The sequence below is a fragment of the Oryctolagus cuniculus genome, chromosome 7 (genome assembly GCF_964237555.1).
Source record: "Oryctolagus cuniculus chromosome 7, mOryCun1.1, whole genome shotgun sequence".
NCBI classification, from domain to species: domain Eukaryota; kingdom Metazoa; phylum Chordata; class Mammalia; order Lagomorpha; family Leporidae; genus Oryctolagus; species Oryctolagus cuniculus.
This window is the reverse complement of record NC_091438.1, coordinates 102168102-102186444: the sequence shown is the minus strand read 5'-3', so window position 1 is coordinate 102186444 and position 18343 is coordinate 102168102. Positions and strand designations below refer to the sequence as shown.

The 18343-nt window shown below is 38.6% G+C and overlaps 2 protein-coding genes across 9 annotated transcripts in view; one reads left to right on the top strand and one right to left on the bottom strand.

Moving 5' to 3' along the window:
- The window catches only part of LRRC40 (leucine rich repeat containing 40), a 54879-nt gene extending 49525 nt beyond the window's left edge, over positions 1 to 5354 (bottom strand). For both annotated transcript variants that reach the window (XM_051857622.2, XM_070078279.1), the window contains exon 1: positions 5204 to 5354. In XM_051857622.2, coding sequence (XP_051713582.1) covers positions 5204 to 5354 — 151 coding nt within the window. The remainder of the gene's footprint in view (positions 1 to 5203) is intronic.
- A 74-nt stretch (positions 5355 to 5428) lies between these two features.
- The window catches only part of SRSF11 (serine and arginine rich splicing factor 11), a 49941-nt gene continuing 37026 nt past the window's right edge, over positions 5429 to 18343 (top strand). For 3 of the 7 annotated variants that reach the window (XM_070078283.1, XM_002715926.5, XM_070078286.1), the window contains exon 1: positions 5455 to 5594. The gene's annotated coding sequence lies outside the window, so the exon portion shown is untranslated. Of the gene's footprint in view, positions 5595 to 8345; positions 8490 to 18343 lie in introns of all 7 variants that reach the window. The other 4 variants (XM_070078284.1, XM_017346178.3, XM_070078285.1 and 1 more) reach the window with 3 other exon arrangements.

Sequence of the window (18343 nt, the reverse complement as noted above, 5' to 3'; positions counted from 1 at the left end):
AAGATATTCCATGCCAACAGAAACCAAAAAAGAGCTGGTGCAGCCATCCTAATATCAGACAAAATAGACTTTAACACAAAAGTGGTTAAGTGACAAAGAAGGGCACTATGTAATGATCAAGGGATCAATTCAACAGGAAAATGTAACAATTATAAATGTATATGCTCCTAATTACAAGGCACCTGGCTATTTAAAAGAAAATACAGGGATGTAAAGAGAGATATACACTCAAATACAATAGTAACTGGGGATTTCAATACCACACTTTCTGGAATGGACAGATCAACCAGACAGAAAATCAGCAAGGAAACAACAAAATTAATCGACACTGTAGACAAAATGGCCCTAACAGATATCTACAGAACTTTTCTTCCTACAGTTGTAGAATACACATTCTTCTCACCAGTTCATGGAACTTTCTGTATGATAGACCACATGCTAGACCATAAAGCAAGTATCAGCAAATTCAAAAAAAATTAAAATCATACCATGCATCCTTTCTGACCACAATACAATGAAGCTGGAAGTCAACAACTCAAGAACCTGTAGAACATGATAACACATGGAGACTGAACAACACGTGTCTGAATGAACAGTGGGTCAAGGAGAAATCAAAAAATCGCTAAGAACAAATGAAGACAACAACATATCAAAATGTATGGGATACAGCAAAAGCAGCGTTAAGAGGGAAGCTTATAGCAATTGGTGCCTACATCAAGAAATTGTGAAGGCACCAAATAAATGAGATATCAATGCATCTCATGGACCTAGAAAAACAAGAACATACCAAACCCAGAATTAGTAGAATAATTAAAATGATATAAGAAATCATCAAAATTGAAACCATAGAAATACAAAAGTTCAGTGTAATGAAGCGCTGTTATTTTTTAAAAAATAAACAAAATTGACACATCATAAGCCCAACTAAAAAAAAATTAGAGATGAAAAAGGGGAAATGTAACAACAGATACCACAAAATAAAAAGAATCATCAGAAATTATTACAAAGAGCTGTATGCCAACAACTCAGGAAACCTATAAAAATGGATAGATTCCTGGATGCATACAACCTACCTTAATTGAGCCATTAAGGCACAGAAAACCTAAAAAAGACCAATAAACCAAGATCGAAATTGAATCAGTAATAAAGACCCTTCCAACAAAGAAAAGCCCAGAACTGATGGCTTCTCTGCTGAATTCTACCAGACTTTTTTTTTTTAAGATTTATTTATTTGAAAGACAGAGTTACAGAGAGAAGTAGAGCCAGAAAGAGAGGTCTTCCATTTGCTGGTTGATACCCAAATGGCCGCAATGGCCAGATCTGAGCTAATCTGAAGCCAGGAGCCAGGAGCTTCTTCCATGTCTCCCATGCGAGTGCAGGGGCCCAAGGACGTGGGCCATCCTCTACTGCTTTCTCAAGCCCAGCAGAAATGAGAGAAATTATGTGCAAACTATGTAACTGATAAAGGATTAATAATCAGAATATATTACAAGTTCAAGAAACTCAACAACAAAATGAACAACCCAGTTAAGAAATGGGCAAAAGACTTGAACATTTTTCAAAAGAGGAAATCCAGGCCGGCGCCGCAGCTCACTTGGCTAATCCTCCGCCTGCGGCACTGGCACCCCGGTTTCTAGTCCTGGTTGGGGTGCCAGATTCTGTCCCGGTTGCTCCTCTTCCAGTCCAGCTCTCTGCTGTGGCCCGGGAAGGCAGTGGAGGATGGCCCAAGTGCTTGGGTCCTGCACTCGCATGGGATACCAGGAGGAAGTACCTGGCTCCTGGCTTCGGATCAGCGCAGCGCGCCGGCAGTAGCAGACATTTGGGGGGATGAACCAACTAACTCTACCTGTCAAAAAATAAATAAATAAAAATAAAAATAAAAAAAGAGAAAATCCAAATGGCCAACAGACACATGAAAAAATGCTCAGGATCACTAGCTGTCAGGAAAATGCAAATTAAAACCACAATGTGGTTTCACCTCACCCCAGTTAGAATGGATTTGATACAGAAATCAACAAACAACAAATGCTGGGAATCCACTGTTGTTGGGAATGTAACCTGGTACAGCCACTGCAGAAGACAGTATGGACACCTCAGAAATCTGAATATAGACCTACCATATGACCCAGCCATCCCAGTCCTTGGAATTTACCCAAGAGAACTGAAATCAGCATATGAAAGAGTTATCTGTATTTATTTTATTGCAGCTCAACTCACAATACCTAAGATATGGAATCAACCCAAATGTCCATCAATTGAAGATTGGATAAAGAAATTATGGGATTTGTATATCATGGAATACTACACAGTAGTAAAAAAAAAAAAGAAATCCTGTTGTTTGCAACAAAATAGATGAAACTGGAAAACATCATACTTAGCAAAATAAGCCAGTCCCAAAAGGACAAATAAAACACGTTCTCCCTGATCTGTGGTAACTAACAGAATACCTAAAAGGTAATCTACAGAAATGAAATTGACACTTTGAGATGCCATGACTTTGAACAGCCCTTATCTCCACTATTCAGGAACAGGTTTTTTTTTATCCATACTATTTGTTGAACTTTTTACTTGGTACAGAGTTAATCGTATGTGTATAAAATTGATTGAAAATAGGTCTTAGTAAAAAAATAATAATTGGAATAGGAGAGGGAAGAGTAGTAAGAGTGGAAGTATAGGTGGGAGAGCAAGTATGGTGGGAAGAATCACCATCTTTCTAATGTTGTATTTATGAAATGCATTAAGTTTGTATACCTTAAATAAAAGGTTTCTGCCAAAAAAAAAAAAAAAAAAACCTGAACATTCATGTTTACAGCTACTTTATTTATAACTGCCAAAGAGTAGAAGCAACCAACATGTCCTTCCAAAGCTGAATGGAAAAAACAAAATGCTACAGCTATCCAATGGAGTATTACTCAGCGATAAAAAGAAATGAGCTATCAAGTCATTAAAAACTTTTGCATGTTGTGCTATGGACTTTACACTGTATGTTGTAGGCTATGGGACATCCTTTAATGTTTTGATTGCTATAATAAAATATGTGATTTGAAAAAATAACTCTTGGTAATGACATTAAGATTCAGAGAGTGAAATTTAGAACAAGAAATCCAGTTAGGAAGCTATTGCCTAACAACAATGGTCAATTTTTACTATCTTTTTTTTTTTAAGGATTTATTGGGAGAGAGAGAGAGAGAGAGAGACATTCAGAGAGATATTCCATCTGCTGGTTCACTCCCCAAATGGCTGCCAACGGCCTAGACTAGGTGAAGCCAAAGCCAGAGCCATCAAACTTAATCCAGGCTTCCCACATGGGTGGCAGGGTTCCAAGTACAAGGACCATCCTCCACTGCCTTCCAAGGTACATTAGCAGGAAGCTGGATAGGAAACAAAGCAACTGCACTCCAATACCAGATGACAGCTTCACAACACCAGCCCCACCCTGTACTTTTTATATATCAGACATTTTACCTATCTCATTGAAACCTTAATAGGTCTTATTATTACTTCCACATTTAAATGAAAAATTAAAGCATAGAGCAATTAAGAACTCAGTGTTATAAGAGCAAAGATACTGAGAATGGGAGCATGGCCCCGTAAGGGATTTTCGAAATATAGCCACTTGGGTATCAAAGGTTGAGTGACAAGAGATGGAGCTGGCTACAGACAGATAGGGAAAGACCTTCTATATCATAATGGTAACCAGGATTCTTTTTAGACATGTAAGCCACAGGTATCACAACTCTCCCATTTACGTCTTTTCCCTGCTAAGAAATACGACATATTCACACATTTAACATCATTGTATGTGCAGGTATTGTGTTAGGCTTTATTCATACCATGAAAACCTAAACAGTCCTGATCTATATCATCATACAACTAATTGTCAAAATTAATCTTTTTCCTGAATGTTTAATATACTAAACCATCTGGGTCCAGTCAATAAGTAACATTCCAGTACTTCACTTAGCATTTGAGAATATTTGTTCATTTACTCACTGCTTCCACAATACTTAATGAAAATAAACTAAGAACCAAGCATTATTCTGGAGGCTAGGGATATAACGAAGCTCCCTGACCTTATCAAATTAACATTCTAGTTGTAGGGTAGGAACGATGGTAAACAAATAAATTATATAAATTCTGATAGTGATAAATGCTATTAATAAACCAAACAGGACAGAGGGTTAGCAATGGTAGTTAGGAAGTCACTTTCTGAATGATAACCTTTGAGCACAGTATTAAAGGAAGCCAAAGAGTGAGTCCTTTGCAGTTATAAAGGAAAATGTTCCAGGTTTTAGGAAGAAGGAATCTAAATAGAAAAATCTTAAGTTTGAAAATATTTAGGTTTCCATTGATCAACTACTCTTCTACGAAGGGCAGAAATTTCATTCATTCATCAAATATTTGTTTGCCCAGTCTAAATATGGTACAAGAAAACAACCACTGAAAAGAAAATGGAAGGCTTTCCATCACAGTCTTAGAATACATAAAGGAGAGAAAACGTAACAGGAAGAATGCTGTATTTCCCTCTGTCCCTCTTGCACACATTTACCAAGATAATGAAAGAGCACCTGGCTATTCATTGTGCTTGCTGATCTTTAACATGCTTCTCAGGATGGCCCCAAATTCAAACCCTGTGCGGGACCGAACCTCATCTTCAACTTAGAACATTTGCGCCTTCATTACTACTCTTAAACAGGACTCTACCCAAATGCGTACAGACAAGGTCACGGTAGGGAACAGTGGCATTCACTCTAAGCTCACAAAGGGCCAGATGAAATATGACAGAATTCTACCTTTGGCAAGTGCCCTTAGAAAACAAACTAAAGAGGGGGAAGGAACGACAGCAAATATATATATATATATATATATATATATATATATATATATATTTACCCATCATCTTACAGCTAATTCTGTCACACACGAAGTTACTTCTGCCATAGAACATGAGATTCTAGAAAACGCCACATTGCTATTTTGGCCACATCCCCATCAAGAGTTCTTTGATGACAGACTGCCGGGAGCTAGGGGAGGAACCGAAATGAGTAGGACAAGCCAGTGGAAATGTATTAAGTGCCAGATTACAGAATAAGGATCCTAAGAACCTGAGGCAAAGGGAGCTAACGCCAGGCAGAGGGAGAGGAAGCGCCCAGGACCACCACCTTCCAGACAACAAGCAATCGGGGGAAACCCTAGGTCTTACCTTCACTGAGGTTCCTACCCGATAAGTTTAACTGACCGCTCTTCCTCGCCGCCTTTAACAGCCCCTGGGGTACGGAGGTACTGCAGTCTCTCGTCTCGGTTCTGAAACCCGCCCGGGGATCTCGCCCGACAGCTCCTTTCAGGCGCGACATGTTCAAAACCCGGGTCTAGAAACCGCGGCCCCGCCCGTGACGCTTAAAGGTGGCGCCGCCGGGCCGCCCCGCCCCTTTCGCGAGCGCGCGCTCTGTGTGTCGAGCTCGTGGCCTCGCGCTGGGCCTAGGCTTTCCACGGCGCGGCCTAGATGTCGTCACCGTCAGCCCCTGGGGCTGGAGGACAGAGGAGTCTTTTCCGTTGCCAGTGCGGGCCTAGCGTCCTGGAATTACCTCGCTCAAGTAAGTGCGTTTAACGGGTTTAAGAAGGGGGTTCGGATTTTTTGTTTGCACTGTTAACTGCGTGCGACTCCAGCTTTCTCTGTGCTTCTGCCGCTGCGAGGTGTAGGGAAAGGGCAACCCTCTCCTCTCTCTCCCCTGTCCTGGTCTGAACGTGGGCCTGGACTAAAACTTGAGACCTGGGCGCGGTCTGCAGCTTCTCTGGACCCCAGCCTGTGTTGGTCGCCTGCGCTGGTGGCGCCAGACCCCCGGCTTACGGAATAACAGATTTCGTACTCCTCGGGCCTGTACCCCGACTCCTGGAATTAGTGTATCATTCTTGCGGATGTGTTTTGAGTTTGTAGCCCAGCGATGGCAATAATGGGCAATGGTAGAGTTGGCAATGTAGAAAAAAAGAAAGAAAGAAAAAAAAAGCTTGGAATATAGTAAACGTTTTGTGTACCGGACGGTTTGCGGAGACACGTAGTGTTAGGAGCTTCAGTGTAGCGCAGATTGGACTTTGGAGCCCGAGAAAAACGAGTTCGAATCTCACCTGCTCACAAACTATGTAACACTTTTAAAGCTTATTCTCTGTTCATTTATTTAGGGACACTGATTCCTGCCTAAGGGTGTTGGATGTAAGTGAAGAAGAAAGTGTGTATCTTGAGTGTGAAGGATGGGACTAGATGTGAGAATAGAAGACAAAAACTGTTCAATAACTGATGTTTCATGAGAAGTTACTGTTTCATCAGAAACATGCAGTTTATTGATTGATCCAGCAAGTAATTATTAAGAACTCATCCTGCGTGGCACTCTCCTACGTTTCTCTTTGGCCAGGAGTGATTTTTGTCTCAAAAGCATATGCCCTGAAATATCCCCCTCAAGTTTGGGAGTTGATAGGATAGTTGAAAACCAGGATGATGGCTTTCTTAAGTTATAAATGCATAGCACACAGTTTTACCTGAATCCAAATTCTTGCTACCTGTGACATTCGGTTTTAAAACCTCTTTTTTCTTCTTAGTTCTGGAGAGTCTTTCTCGCACTAAAAGCAAACAGCAGAAAGGTACTAGTAGTTACCCTACTAAGCAAAAAGCAATAGCTTGTGAAGCAAAAGGACCATTAGCTGCTTTTGCATTAATGAGCCCCCTGTTGAGCTTGTCTTAAGAAAAAAAAATGATAATGGATATCATTTAGAGCCCTAAGTGCCAGAAATTGAGACTAAAAGGGGTTATGAAATTTGCCCAAGGTTACAGGTTACTAAAATTGGCATGGCCAGGGGTGTGATCCTAGATCTGTCTCCAAAAACTTTGTTAATCACCATGATGTGGTCTTGTGACATTTGATAATTTCCATTTTGCTTTTATCCTGGAATAAATTTCAGTTGTTTCAAAACAACTTTGTTACATGGAAGACAACTTTTTCTTTTTTGTCAGAAGTAGCAGCCTACATTTGGAGAATGAATTGCTCAAGTATAAAATTTTACAGTTGGCATCCCTTCCAGTGCAATGATTGTCTTTAGTTCAGTTTTTTTTTCTAAAAAAAGGAGGTTTAGTTTTTCACTCATTCACTCATTGTGCTTCTACTTGAAATATTTCATTATTGAATTATTGATGTTAGTTATGTTGTATAAGATAAGCGTGTCCTGTTTAATGGCAAAGTAATTTTGAAAAGTCCAAATGTCCACATATTTGTGGTATACTTCAATAGCTATGTAAACTAACATATGTAAGAATTTTACCAATATATATTGGTAGTACTCATCAAAATGTATTATAATAATGTAGCACGTGCAGATTGAACAAGTAACAGTGAAAATTATCACTTCGTGCATTTGGAAAAATTACGTATTTTATCTCAAAATTACGGAAACTGAAAATAAGGCAATTTGAACTGTTTGTTTATGAAAGACTAGTTAGTTATACTAGTGGGAATTAGCTTTTATATCTTTTATTACTTTAAGAAACTGCATTAAAAACAAAAACCCTTTTTTAACACTGGCATTTAAGTCACAGTATTTGCTTTTTTTTGATGGACTTCATGTACATTATTAAAATAATATGGAATGGAAATGTCCAATGTTTAAGCTGGAGACTACTGCACTATAACCTTTTGTAACAGAATTGCCTAACTACAATTTATTATATTCATTTTCTTTAAGTAATGGAAGGTTTTCCTCTTCAGGTTCCTTTGCTAAATAAAAAAGAAAATAAGAAAACCAAAACTATCTTAGGCCTAAGAATTACATATCAGACAAAGAATCCTGTTCTGTTTCATAATGGAAAGTAAGACTATTATCAAAGTTAGACAGCTTGCTCTCTGCCATTAAAATTTAATGACATAGTTCTTTATGTATCTGTATTTCTCTTACCAACACTGCTTCAAGTTATATTTTTCCCCCAAAGGCAAAAGGTACTGTTGGTAAGATGAATTTATTGAAGCAAGTCTGGAATTGTAATTAGGGAAAATGAGATTAATTTGTGTAGATTTTTCAAGTACATTTATTTACAAAGTGAACTTACTTTGCAGATATTCGTAGGAAGTTTCTTTTTGTGTAAGTTATAGACTCACCCTATTTTGAGGCATTATAACTTGGATCTTGCAGAATATTGCCTTATCTTTGAAAGCTGCTATCTATGGTAAAAGTTACTTACTAAGAGGACAATTCGATTTTCTTTGAAAATTTCAGTTTGCAGTTTCAGATTTATATTCCTTTCAGGCTTAAAAGTAGTAATGGACACTGTTTTTTTTTTTTTTTTTTTTCTTTTTTTAATGTAGTTGCTTATTTCAAAGGCAGAGTTTAGAGAGAGGGAGAGACAGAAAGACATCTTCCATCTGCTGACTCCCTCTCCAAATGGTAGCAATGGGCTAAGCTGGGCCAGGGCAAAGCCAGGAGCCTGGAACTGCATCTGAGCTTCCCAGGTAGGTGGCAGGGGCCCAAGCACTTGGGGCATCTTCTACTGCTTACCCAAGCACATAGTAGAGAACTGGGTCAAAAGTAGAGTGGCCGGCACTCACCTGAGTTACCAGTGTTGCAGGTGGCAACATAACCTTCTGTACCCCAACATTGGCCACTGTACTTTATCATTAAAGGTAGTACATATTTTTTACATTTTTTATTCATAATTTCAGATGTGGTTTATGTTGTATTTGTTGTTTTTATTGAAACTGTGTGTGGTAACTTTTTCTGTTAGAGTATTTTCCTCTGGACTATACATTTTTTATTTTCTGTGTTCCTTTGCTTTTCTTCATACATTTGAATCATGAAGCATTTAGTGTGCTCTATGAGTTTTTACTATTTGATTATAATTTTAGGTCTTAAATTTCTCTCTATTGTCAGTTGAACGGAATTTTTTTTAGTGCCCCCGCTTTAAGAAAATGTCACGTTCCAGGTGGGCATTTAGCCTAGCAGTGAAGAGACCTACTTTTCACATTGAAGTAACTGGGTTCAATACCTGGCCCCAGCTCTTGGCTTCAGCTTCCTGCTAATGCAGATCCTGGGAAGAGCAGTGGGGTTCCAGTAATTAAATTCCTGCCACCCATGTGGGAAACTTGAATGGAGTTGCATCAGCTTGGCTTTGGCCAGTTCATGCTGTTGCAGGCATTTGGGAAGTGAACCAATACATATGCTGTCTGTCTCTATCTCTGTCTCTCTGCCTCTCAATTTTTTAAAAACCTTTGATATAACTGCATATAGAACAACCACATAATCTGCAATCAACAGATGACTGCTACATTATCAAGCATCCCCCAAAATGCTTAAAAATGAAAATAGTTTTGTTTTCCTTTTATTTTTAAAAACGCTTTTTGGGGCAGGTGTTTGACACAGTGTGATAGCTGTGACTTGTAATGTCAGCATCCCGTATCAGTGCCAGATCAAGTGTGGTCTCCTCTGCTTCCAATCCATCCTCCTGCTAATGCACCCTGGAAGACAGCAGATGATGGCTCACATGCTTGGGCCCTTGATGCACACACAGGAACCCAGATTGAGTTCCAGGCTTTGGTTTCAGCCTGACCCAGCCCTTGGCTGTTGCAGACATTTGGGGAGTAAACCAATGGATGGAAGATAGCTGTGTGTGTTGCTCTGCCTTTCAAGTAAATGAAAATTAGTTTTTAAAGAATTCATTGCTGGGTCCGGCACTGTGGCATGGTAGATTAAACCTTTGTCTGCGGTGCCAGCATCCCATATGGGTGCTGGTTGGAGTCCTGGCTGCTCCATTTCCAATCCAACTCCCTCTGATGGCCTGGGAAAGCAGTAAAAGATGGCCCAAGTATTTGGGCCCCTGTACCTACATGGGATACCCAGAAGAAGCTCCTGGCTTCTGATTGGCCCAGCTCTGGTCTTTGCAGCCATTTGGGAAGTGAACCAGCAGATGGAAGACCTCTCTCTGTCTGGAACTGCCTCTCAAATAAATAAATAAGATCTTTTTTTAAAAAAAAAATCATAGTTAATGGGGCCAACGTTGTGGCGCACTAGGTTAATCCTCCACCTGCGGTGCCTGCATCCCATATGGACGCTGGGTTCTAGTCCCGGTTGCTCCTCCTCCAGTCCAGCTCTCTGCTTTGGCCTGGGAGGGCAGTGGAAGATGACCCAAGTGCTTGGGCCCCTGCACCCACGTAGGAGACCAGGAAGAAGCTCCTGGCTCCTGGCTTCGGATCGGCGCAGCTCCGGCCGTAGTGGCCATTCGGGGAGTGAACCAATGGAAGGAAGACCTTTCTCTCTGTCTCTCTCTCTCTCTCACTGTCTGTAACTCTACCTGTCAAATAAATAAAATCTTTAAAAAAATCATAGTTAAAGGGCTTTTTACCTGTTTATATTTTTCACTTGAAAATGGAGAAACTAGTGAAAAAATTGATTGCTTTTAGCTTTTTTTTTTTTTACTTATGGTCATTCTATTAAAAGAAACTGAAGGGCAGTGGAAAATCAACCTTACCACATTAAAAAAGCCACTGTGCTATTGAAATTTATTGATTGATTGTTCTAAAATCGTTGAAAATGTTTATTATTTCCAGTGATTATTACTCTTAACTTTTAATAGGTAGTGTAATATTCTTGCTATTTTTTCTAAGATTAATATATTTTGTAATTTAAGGTCTCAACTTTAATATTATTTATATGGGCTTTATAATTTCTTTTTTAACTTTAAGTTAGTGTTAATAAACTAATACAGAGGTAAAATTTGGGCACCAAATCCTAGAATGCCCCTTGTAATATTCTTTTGTCTTGTGGTAACGGATAAAAAACTACAACTGAATAAGTTTATGTAAAAGTTAGTTTTAGTCAAAATCCATTATTTTAAAATTTGTTTATCACACTCTATAAAAAATTTTTTTTCAGTTGGATTCTGCTTGCAACTTCATTTATTTTAAAAAGAGGCCATACATTTTTGTAAATGGCCATTATAGGGCAAAGCTCCCCTGCAGTTTGAGTAAGACCTAATATAGTCCCTGTGAGTTTATCCTTAGTGTCAACTATGTTGACAAGGGGGAAAATCTGAATAATTTGATATGTGATGATCACAATCAGTACAGTATTTAAAATTTTTTAAATTTTTTTTTCTTTGAAAGAGAAAGACTGAGAGAGATCTTTCATCTGCTGGTTTACTCCTCAGGTGCATGCAATAGCATAGCTGGGTCAGGGCTTACCCAAAGCCAGGAGCCCAAACTCAACTCAGATCTCCTATGTGGATGCCAGGGACCCACTTACGTGAACTGTGCATTATCTGCTGCCTCTCAGAGTGCTCATTAGCAGGAAGCTGAAAGTACAAGTGAAGCCAGGACTCAAACCCAGTTACTCCCATATTCCAAGCAGCTCCTCACCACTTCACCAAACCACCATACACTCAGCCCTAGTTTAAAATTTGATGCTCAGATTTTTAGGTGGCATATTTATACTAGAAATTGCAATGTGGTAAATTCTATTTTAACTTCCTGGGTGCCTTCAAGATTACACATAAATTTTTTCCGCTAGACTTTTTTTCCCCCTTCTTTAATAATGGCAAATTATATATACTTAAATAATTGAAAAGTATCTCGCCGGCATCCCGGGTTCTAGTCCCGGTTGGGGCACCGGGTTCTGTCCTAGTTGCCCCTCTTCCAGGCCAGCTCTCTGCTGTGGCCAGGGAGTGCAGTGGAGGATGGCCTAAGTGCTTGGGCCCTGTACCCGCATGGGAGACCAGGAGAAGCTCCTGGCTCCTGGCTTCAGATTGGCGCTGTGCGCCGGCTGCAGCAGCCATCTAGGGGGTGAACCAATGGAAGGAAGACCTTTCTTTCTCTCACTGTCTAACTCTGCCTGTCAAGATAAAAAAAATAATTGAAAAGTATCTATCACTGGGTGTTGAATTACATACTAGAGAACATTTAAATACATGGTACCCACAATGTAAATATGTGAACCTAGTATTGCTCTTTATCTAGAGGAACATGTTTTTCATTCAACATTAAATTTACCATTAGAACAGCTTTGTTTATTTTCCATCTTATAGATACTGACCTTTTTGACTCCTCATTTCCCAGAAATGTTATCTGTTTTCTCCCTCAAAATAATTATTTGATCATGTCTCCAAGTGCTTTAGACTCCAACCTGAGCTAATGTGGCTTGAAAGTAATTGCAGATCATAGTTTCAAGTGACTGCAGTGGCAACTGAGGGGAAACAGCATTATGACCTTTAAAAAACTACTTACTATGCTTTACTATTTGTCAGGAATTTTGATTGTTTCATGTGTTTAGTGAGTAATATTTTGCCTTTTTTATTTGTTCTTTGGTTATTTGATTGTTGTTCTGACCTGTGTCGCAGTACTTTTAATTTAATATTAATCAGGGCTATGTGCAGTTTGTATCTTTTGCCAATAATAGAACTCTTGCTCTAAAATGTGGAAAAGTAATTGAAACCATCCTAGAATTTTCAATGGAAACATTGTGGTTTATCAAAAAAGGAATTTTTTTAATTAGCCATAATCTAGTGGTATGCTGCTTTAAGCTTAAAATGATAATGAAAACTTGAAATTTGTTTATTTTCATTTCATATTTACATTGTAACAAGCTCATAAAGAAGAAAGGGATCTAATAGTGTTATTCACATCTTTAGTGTTTAACTGTACAAAATAATTTCTTAGGCATTCATTTTAACAATAATGCTGGTGGGACAGAAATGAAAAGATGAAGAAATGGAGAGTTGGAAACTGACTTTGCTACAATGGTATAAAACGTTTGTTGGGTGCCTTTATGTTGGCCACTCTGATAACTATGTTTCATATTCATAATACTTATAATTTTAGAAACCTCAGACACTATCATTAGTCCAATTTTTTTTCCAATAAGAATACAGGGACTCATGAGGCTAATTCAGAGGCAGTACCTAGTATATTAGTTGAGAACATGCATGGGTGTAGAATGAAGGACAGAATGGAAGATTCTGCTTTGTTTTCATTCATATAGTTTGAATATTCAACATGCATTTGTTTTTAGTTTATAATAGTTTTTAAATATTCCATAAAAATGTGTTAAAGTGTGAAATCTAAAATTAGAAACTAGTCTCACTATGTAAAATTAACTCTTCTGATTCATATCTTTCATGTGAGTGAGGGTTCTAGGCTGAAAGAGAATGATAGAATACAATGGAGCCCACTTGAAGGCAACCTTTTTTTTTTTTTTCAAATGAAAGGTTTTTTGTTAATAGTAGAGAACCTGAGACTAAACATTACCATTCCAATTTGACAAGTTTCATTTTTTTCATATAAGAGATAGTAGGAGACAACATAGTGAAATGAAGGCTTGGATGTGAGATAACCTGATTGGGTTTGTTTTCTAATCTGAGCCTGCTTCATTATTACTTCTTTAAATCACTTACCTGACTTTCCTAATTCTTAATTTCTTTATTTGTACAATAAGCATGATTATAATGGTTAGTCTTTTCTAAGCATTTGTGGATTCTCACCTTTCCTCAACCACCCCAGTGAGGTGGACATTATTATTATTTCTTTAATTCAGATAAGGAAATTAAAGCACAAAGTAATGAGCCAAAGGTCACCCGATTATCTTAACGGGTAGTAGAGACCCTTCAGTTTGACTCTAGGGCCTACATTATTTTTTTTTTTTTTTAATTAATTTGAAAGAGTTAACACAGAGAGAGAAGGAGAGGCAGAGAGAGAGAGAGAGGGGTCTTCCATCCACTGGTTCACTCCCCAATTGGCTTCAATAGCCAGAGCTATGCCGATCCGAAGCCAGGAACCAGGAGCATCTTCTGGGTCTCCCATGTGGGTGGAGGGGCCCAAGGACTTGCTTTCTCACACCATAGCAGAGAGTTGGCTTGGAAGTGCAGCAGCTGGGTCTCAAACTGGCACCCATATGGGATGCTGGCACTGCAGGCAGTGGCTCAACTTGCTACGCCACAGTGCCAATCCTGTGCCTACATTATTAATCACTGTGGCAACTTCGATGTATTCAGAGCATTAAAAACCAGTTTTTAATGCAATTCAACCTTATTTAATTGAGTACACTTTCATTTTTTTCTAGTTTTATAGGTCTTTAACTGTCCTTCATGAAGAGTTAATTTTACAACATAGAAAAAATAAAGATCAAATTGTACAAATGTTTTAATTCCTTGATTAGGGAAACTAATATGTAAATGTTCGACACTATTAAAAATATGGGGCTGGTGCTGTGGCGCAGCCTGTTAGCACCCTGGTCTGACGCGCCAGTTCAAGGCCAGGCTGCTCCACTTCCAGTCCAGCTCTCTGCTACGGCCTGGGAAGGCAGTAGAAGATGGCCTAAGTCTTTGAGCCCCTGCACCCACGTGGGAGACCTGGAAGAAGCTCCTGGCTCCTGGCTTCAGATCGGCGCAGCTCCAGCCATTGCAGCCAACTGGGGAATGAACCAGTGGATGGAAGACCTCTCTCTTTCTCTACCTCTCCTCTCTCTGTGTAACTCTGACTTTCAAATAAATAAATAAATCTTAAAAAAAAATTAAGAAAATCTACAGAATTAGAAGTATAATTATCTAATATGTAGAATTAAAATAGATCTGTAGAGACTTGTTTTTTAAATGTATAGATGTATGGAGTGGGCATTTTATGCAGCAGTTAAGATGCCACGTCACATATCAGAATGCCTGGATTCATGTCTCAGCTCTACTTCCAATTCGAATGCCCTGCTAATAATGTGCACCTTAAGAGGCAGCAGATGATGGCTTAGATACTTGGGTTCCTGCCCCACTTGCATGAGAAATCCATATTGAGTTCTGGGCTTCTAATTTGGCGTGGGCCAGCCCTGGCTGTTGTGCACATTTGAGGAGCAAATGAACAGATGGAAGATCTCTGTGTCTCTGCCTTTCAAAAAAAGTTTTCTTTAAATATAAAACTTAAGATTTGCAAACAGCAAGTTTCTTACTGTTCTCTATACTTATAAGGAAAAAAACTTTAGTCAAATACTTTGAGTGTACTACAAAAAATCTAATAAGTACATTGCTATTTTCATTCAGCCTATCTGTGACATGCATACCTTTATGTGTACCTTAGTGATAAACTACCTTTTTTGAAGAATTGAGATTATGGGGCCGCTCTGTAACATAGTAGGTTAAGCATCCACCTGCAGTGCTGACATCCCATGTGGGCAACAGTTCATGTCCCAGCTGCTCCTCTTCCAATCCAGCTCTCTGCTATGACCTGGGAAAGGAGTAGAAGATGGCCCAAATGCTTGGGCCCCTGCACCTGCTTGGGAGACCCGTAAGAAGTTACTGGCTCCTGGCTTTGGATCAGCTGAGCTCTGGCCATTGCAGCCGTTTGGGGAATGAACCAGTGGATTCAAGTCTTTTTTCCCTGTCTCTCCCTCTTTCTCCGTGTATAACTCTGCCTCTCAAATAAACAAATAGAATCTTGAAAAAAAAAATTGAGATTATATGAGACATTTCTAAAGTTTATAGTGTATATGTGATACTAAAAAAAAGTTTTTGTCAAATACTGGCTTTGTCTAGGATTATTGGACATTATAAACACAAGGATACATTGCTTTTCTTGCCCTCAAAAATGTTCATTTGCTAGAGGGAAGAATTGCTTATCAACTGATTTGATAAAAGACCTGTTGCTTGTACAGATTTGCAAAATTGTGTCAATTGAGAGGATTCTACCATCTTTTCTAGTGTGAACAAAGGTGGCTAACAAAAGCAAAAGTGACATACCTGTTCAGCGTGAACATGCTATCTGGCAGGTAGAGAGAAATTGTGTATACATGTGTCTATTCTCTCTTACCTGATGGGATTCCATCTAAATATACAAGATCTTTTTAGAAACTTGAGACTAGAAAGTACAGAAGCTTAATCATTATGGCTAACTGGATTGTTACTATTTTGAGTATTTAGGTAAAGCATTTTTCTTATATTTGACATACTTTTCTGCCAGTATCAACAACCTGGTAATTTTCTTAGCACTGTGGTAATAGTGCTTCCCTAACTATGAACAGGAGGGCCCTGTGTATTATGGGGAACTTCTAGGTTGTTTTCCACGTTTAAAAATCCTACAGAAATCATATGCACATTCCTGTAACATGACTTTATAGGCCAGTATGACAAGTTGTTTTTTGCTTTGGATTCAAAATAGCATTAACTTTTAGTAAAACTGATAATATTCATTACTCAAATGGAACCAGAAGCCTTCTCTAACCTATCCCCACAGATGAAATAAGTGTCACTTAGTCCATACTTTTTCACTTCACTTTACATATGGCAGGATCTCTTTCTAAGTCCCTGAAACATAGTGTATGTTATGGAAATCATTCATTGTCAAAGAGCAGTCTTCTTGAAAGCTTCAAACCAGTTCTTACTATCTAATTTGTTATTTTTCCTCCGCGTAGAATGTTCTTCCCCTAGAAATTCAAATGGCTTGCCTCCTCCTTTATGAGGTCTTAGGGGAAAAGGCCCTCTCTCTCATCTCCTGTCCTGTCCTGTTTTATTTTATCACAACATGTTACTCTTTATATCTTTATGTTTATTATAGTGTTTCATTCTAGATCAGAAGTGCTGTGAGATAAGGAACATTGAGTATCTTTTCCCTGTTGTATTTCTAATGGCTAGGAAAATCCCCCAGAACATATATGTACACAATATTTGAAGAAATCTGTTTTTTGACTGCCTCTTATGATATTGTAGATAATAGTGAATAAGACAGGTGTGATGTCTAATTCAGATTCTGTCCTCTTATTGACTTGTATAATTGGAGGCAAAATAAAATGGCGGTGATTTAAAACTAGTATAATTCAATATATTTATTTGCCTTTAGTATATATTTATCTCTGTATTAAGCAGACAATAACACAATGTTAATTATCTGATCTGTGATTAGACCTACAAGAATCTTCAAAATTATTATTCTGTTCCTCATTTGATCATAAGGAGGCTGAGGTAAGTACTTAGAAGTGAAGTGAAAATTCCTCACATCATATGCATAATGAGAAGGCTAGATATTAAGCCAGTCTTCTGGCTTTAAGTTCTGTATATATACATTTTTCTAGCTACTAAATGATTTGAAACTAAAATATTTTAAAAACTTCTTTATTTGAATAAAATTATTTCTTGCCAGTTTCTTTTTCCATATCAAAGTACCACCCATTTTTGTATGTTCAATAAGCTTCTGGTGGTTTAGGGTTTATCTTAGAGCAATCTTTTCTTTGGTTTGAATTTGCCATTTTATTTATGAAATATGTCTAACATAAATAAAAATGAATACATACAGTAATAGCTTTTTATCACTGTAACTCAAATATCTGAGAGGAGCTACTTAGGAAGGAAGAAAGTTTCTTTTGGGTCACAGTTTTTTGTTTTTTGTCTTAAAGATTTGTTTGTTTATTTGAAAGGCAGAGTTACAGAAAGGCAGAAGTGGGGGCAAAGGGAGGGCCTTCCATCTGCTGGTTTACTCCCCAGGTGGCCACAACTTGGGCTGGAGCTACACCTCTCAGAAGCCAGGAGCGTCTTCTGGGTCTCCCACGTGGGTGCAGGGGCCCAAGGACTTGGGCCATCTTCCACTGCTTTCCCAGGCCCTAGCAGAGAGCTGGATCGGAAGTGAAGCAGCCAGGACTTGAACTGGTGCCTGTATGGGATGCCAGCATTGCAGGTTGCAGCTTTATTCACCACACCAGGCTACTGGCCCCATGGGTCACAGTTTTTAGAGGTTCACAGTTCAAGATCACACAACCCCATTGATTCAGACATCTGGTGAGGCCAGAGAATGGAGGGAAGTTCAGATGGTAATGCTGGAAGCAGATGGACAGAGAGCATGCTCACCCTCCAGTCCATGTGTGTCTCCTTGTAAAGCCATCACAATTCATTCCTGGAGGGCTCTACCCTAGTGACTTAATTCAATTTAATCACTTCCAACAACACTGGATTAACTTTCAACCCTTAATTTATTAATTACTAACATAGAACTTGGGGATCAAGCCCATAACATACAGGCATTTGAGGGACACCCAAATTATTATGCTTACCATAACAAATAAAAAGTGAGATACAGAATGATATAAAAGATTCTGTATACTCACCAGAGAGAATATAAAAGTGAAGTTTAAGGGAAAAAATATTATAGACATGGTGCCCGTCCTTTTATTATTGAACACTGTTAGCATGCTTGGCATATAACAGACACTTTTAATATTCATTGAACTGTCAATAATCTGTAATTGGCAATTCATATACATATATATGTGTATACATGTATATGGCTGATTCAAAATGAGAACTTACTTGGCATTATTTATATTCAAAGATACAAATTTATAAGCGACAAGC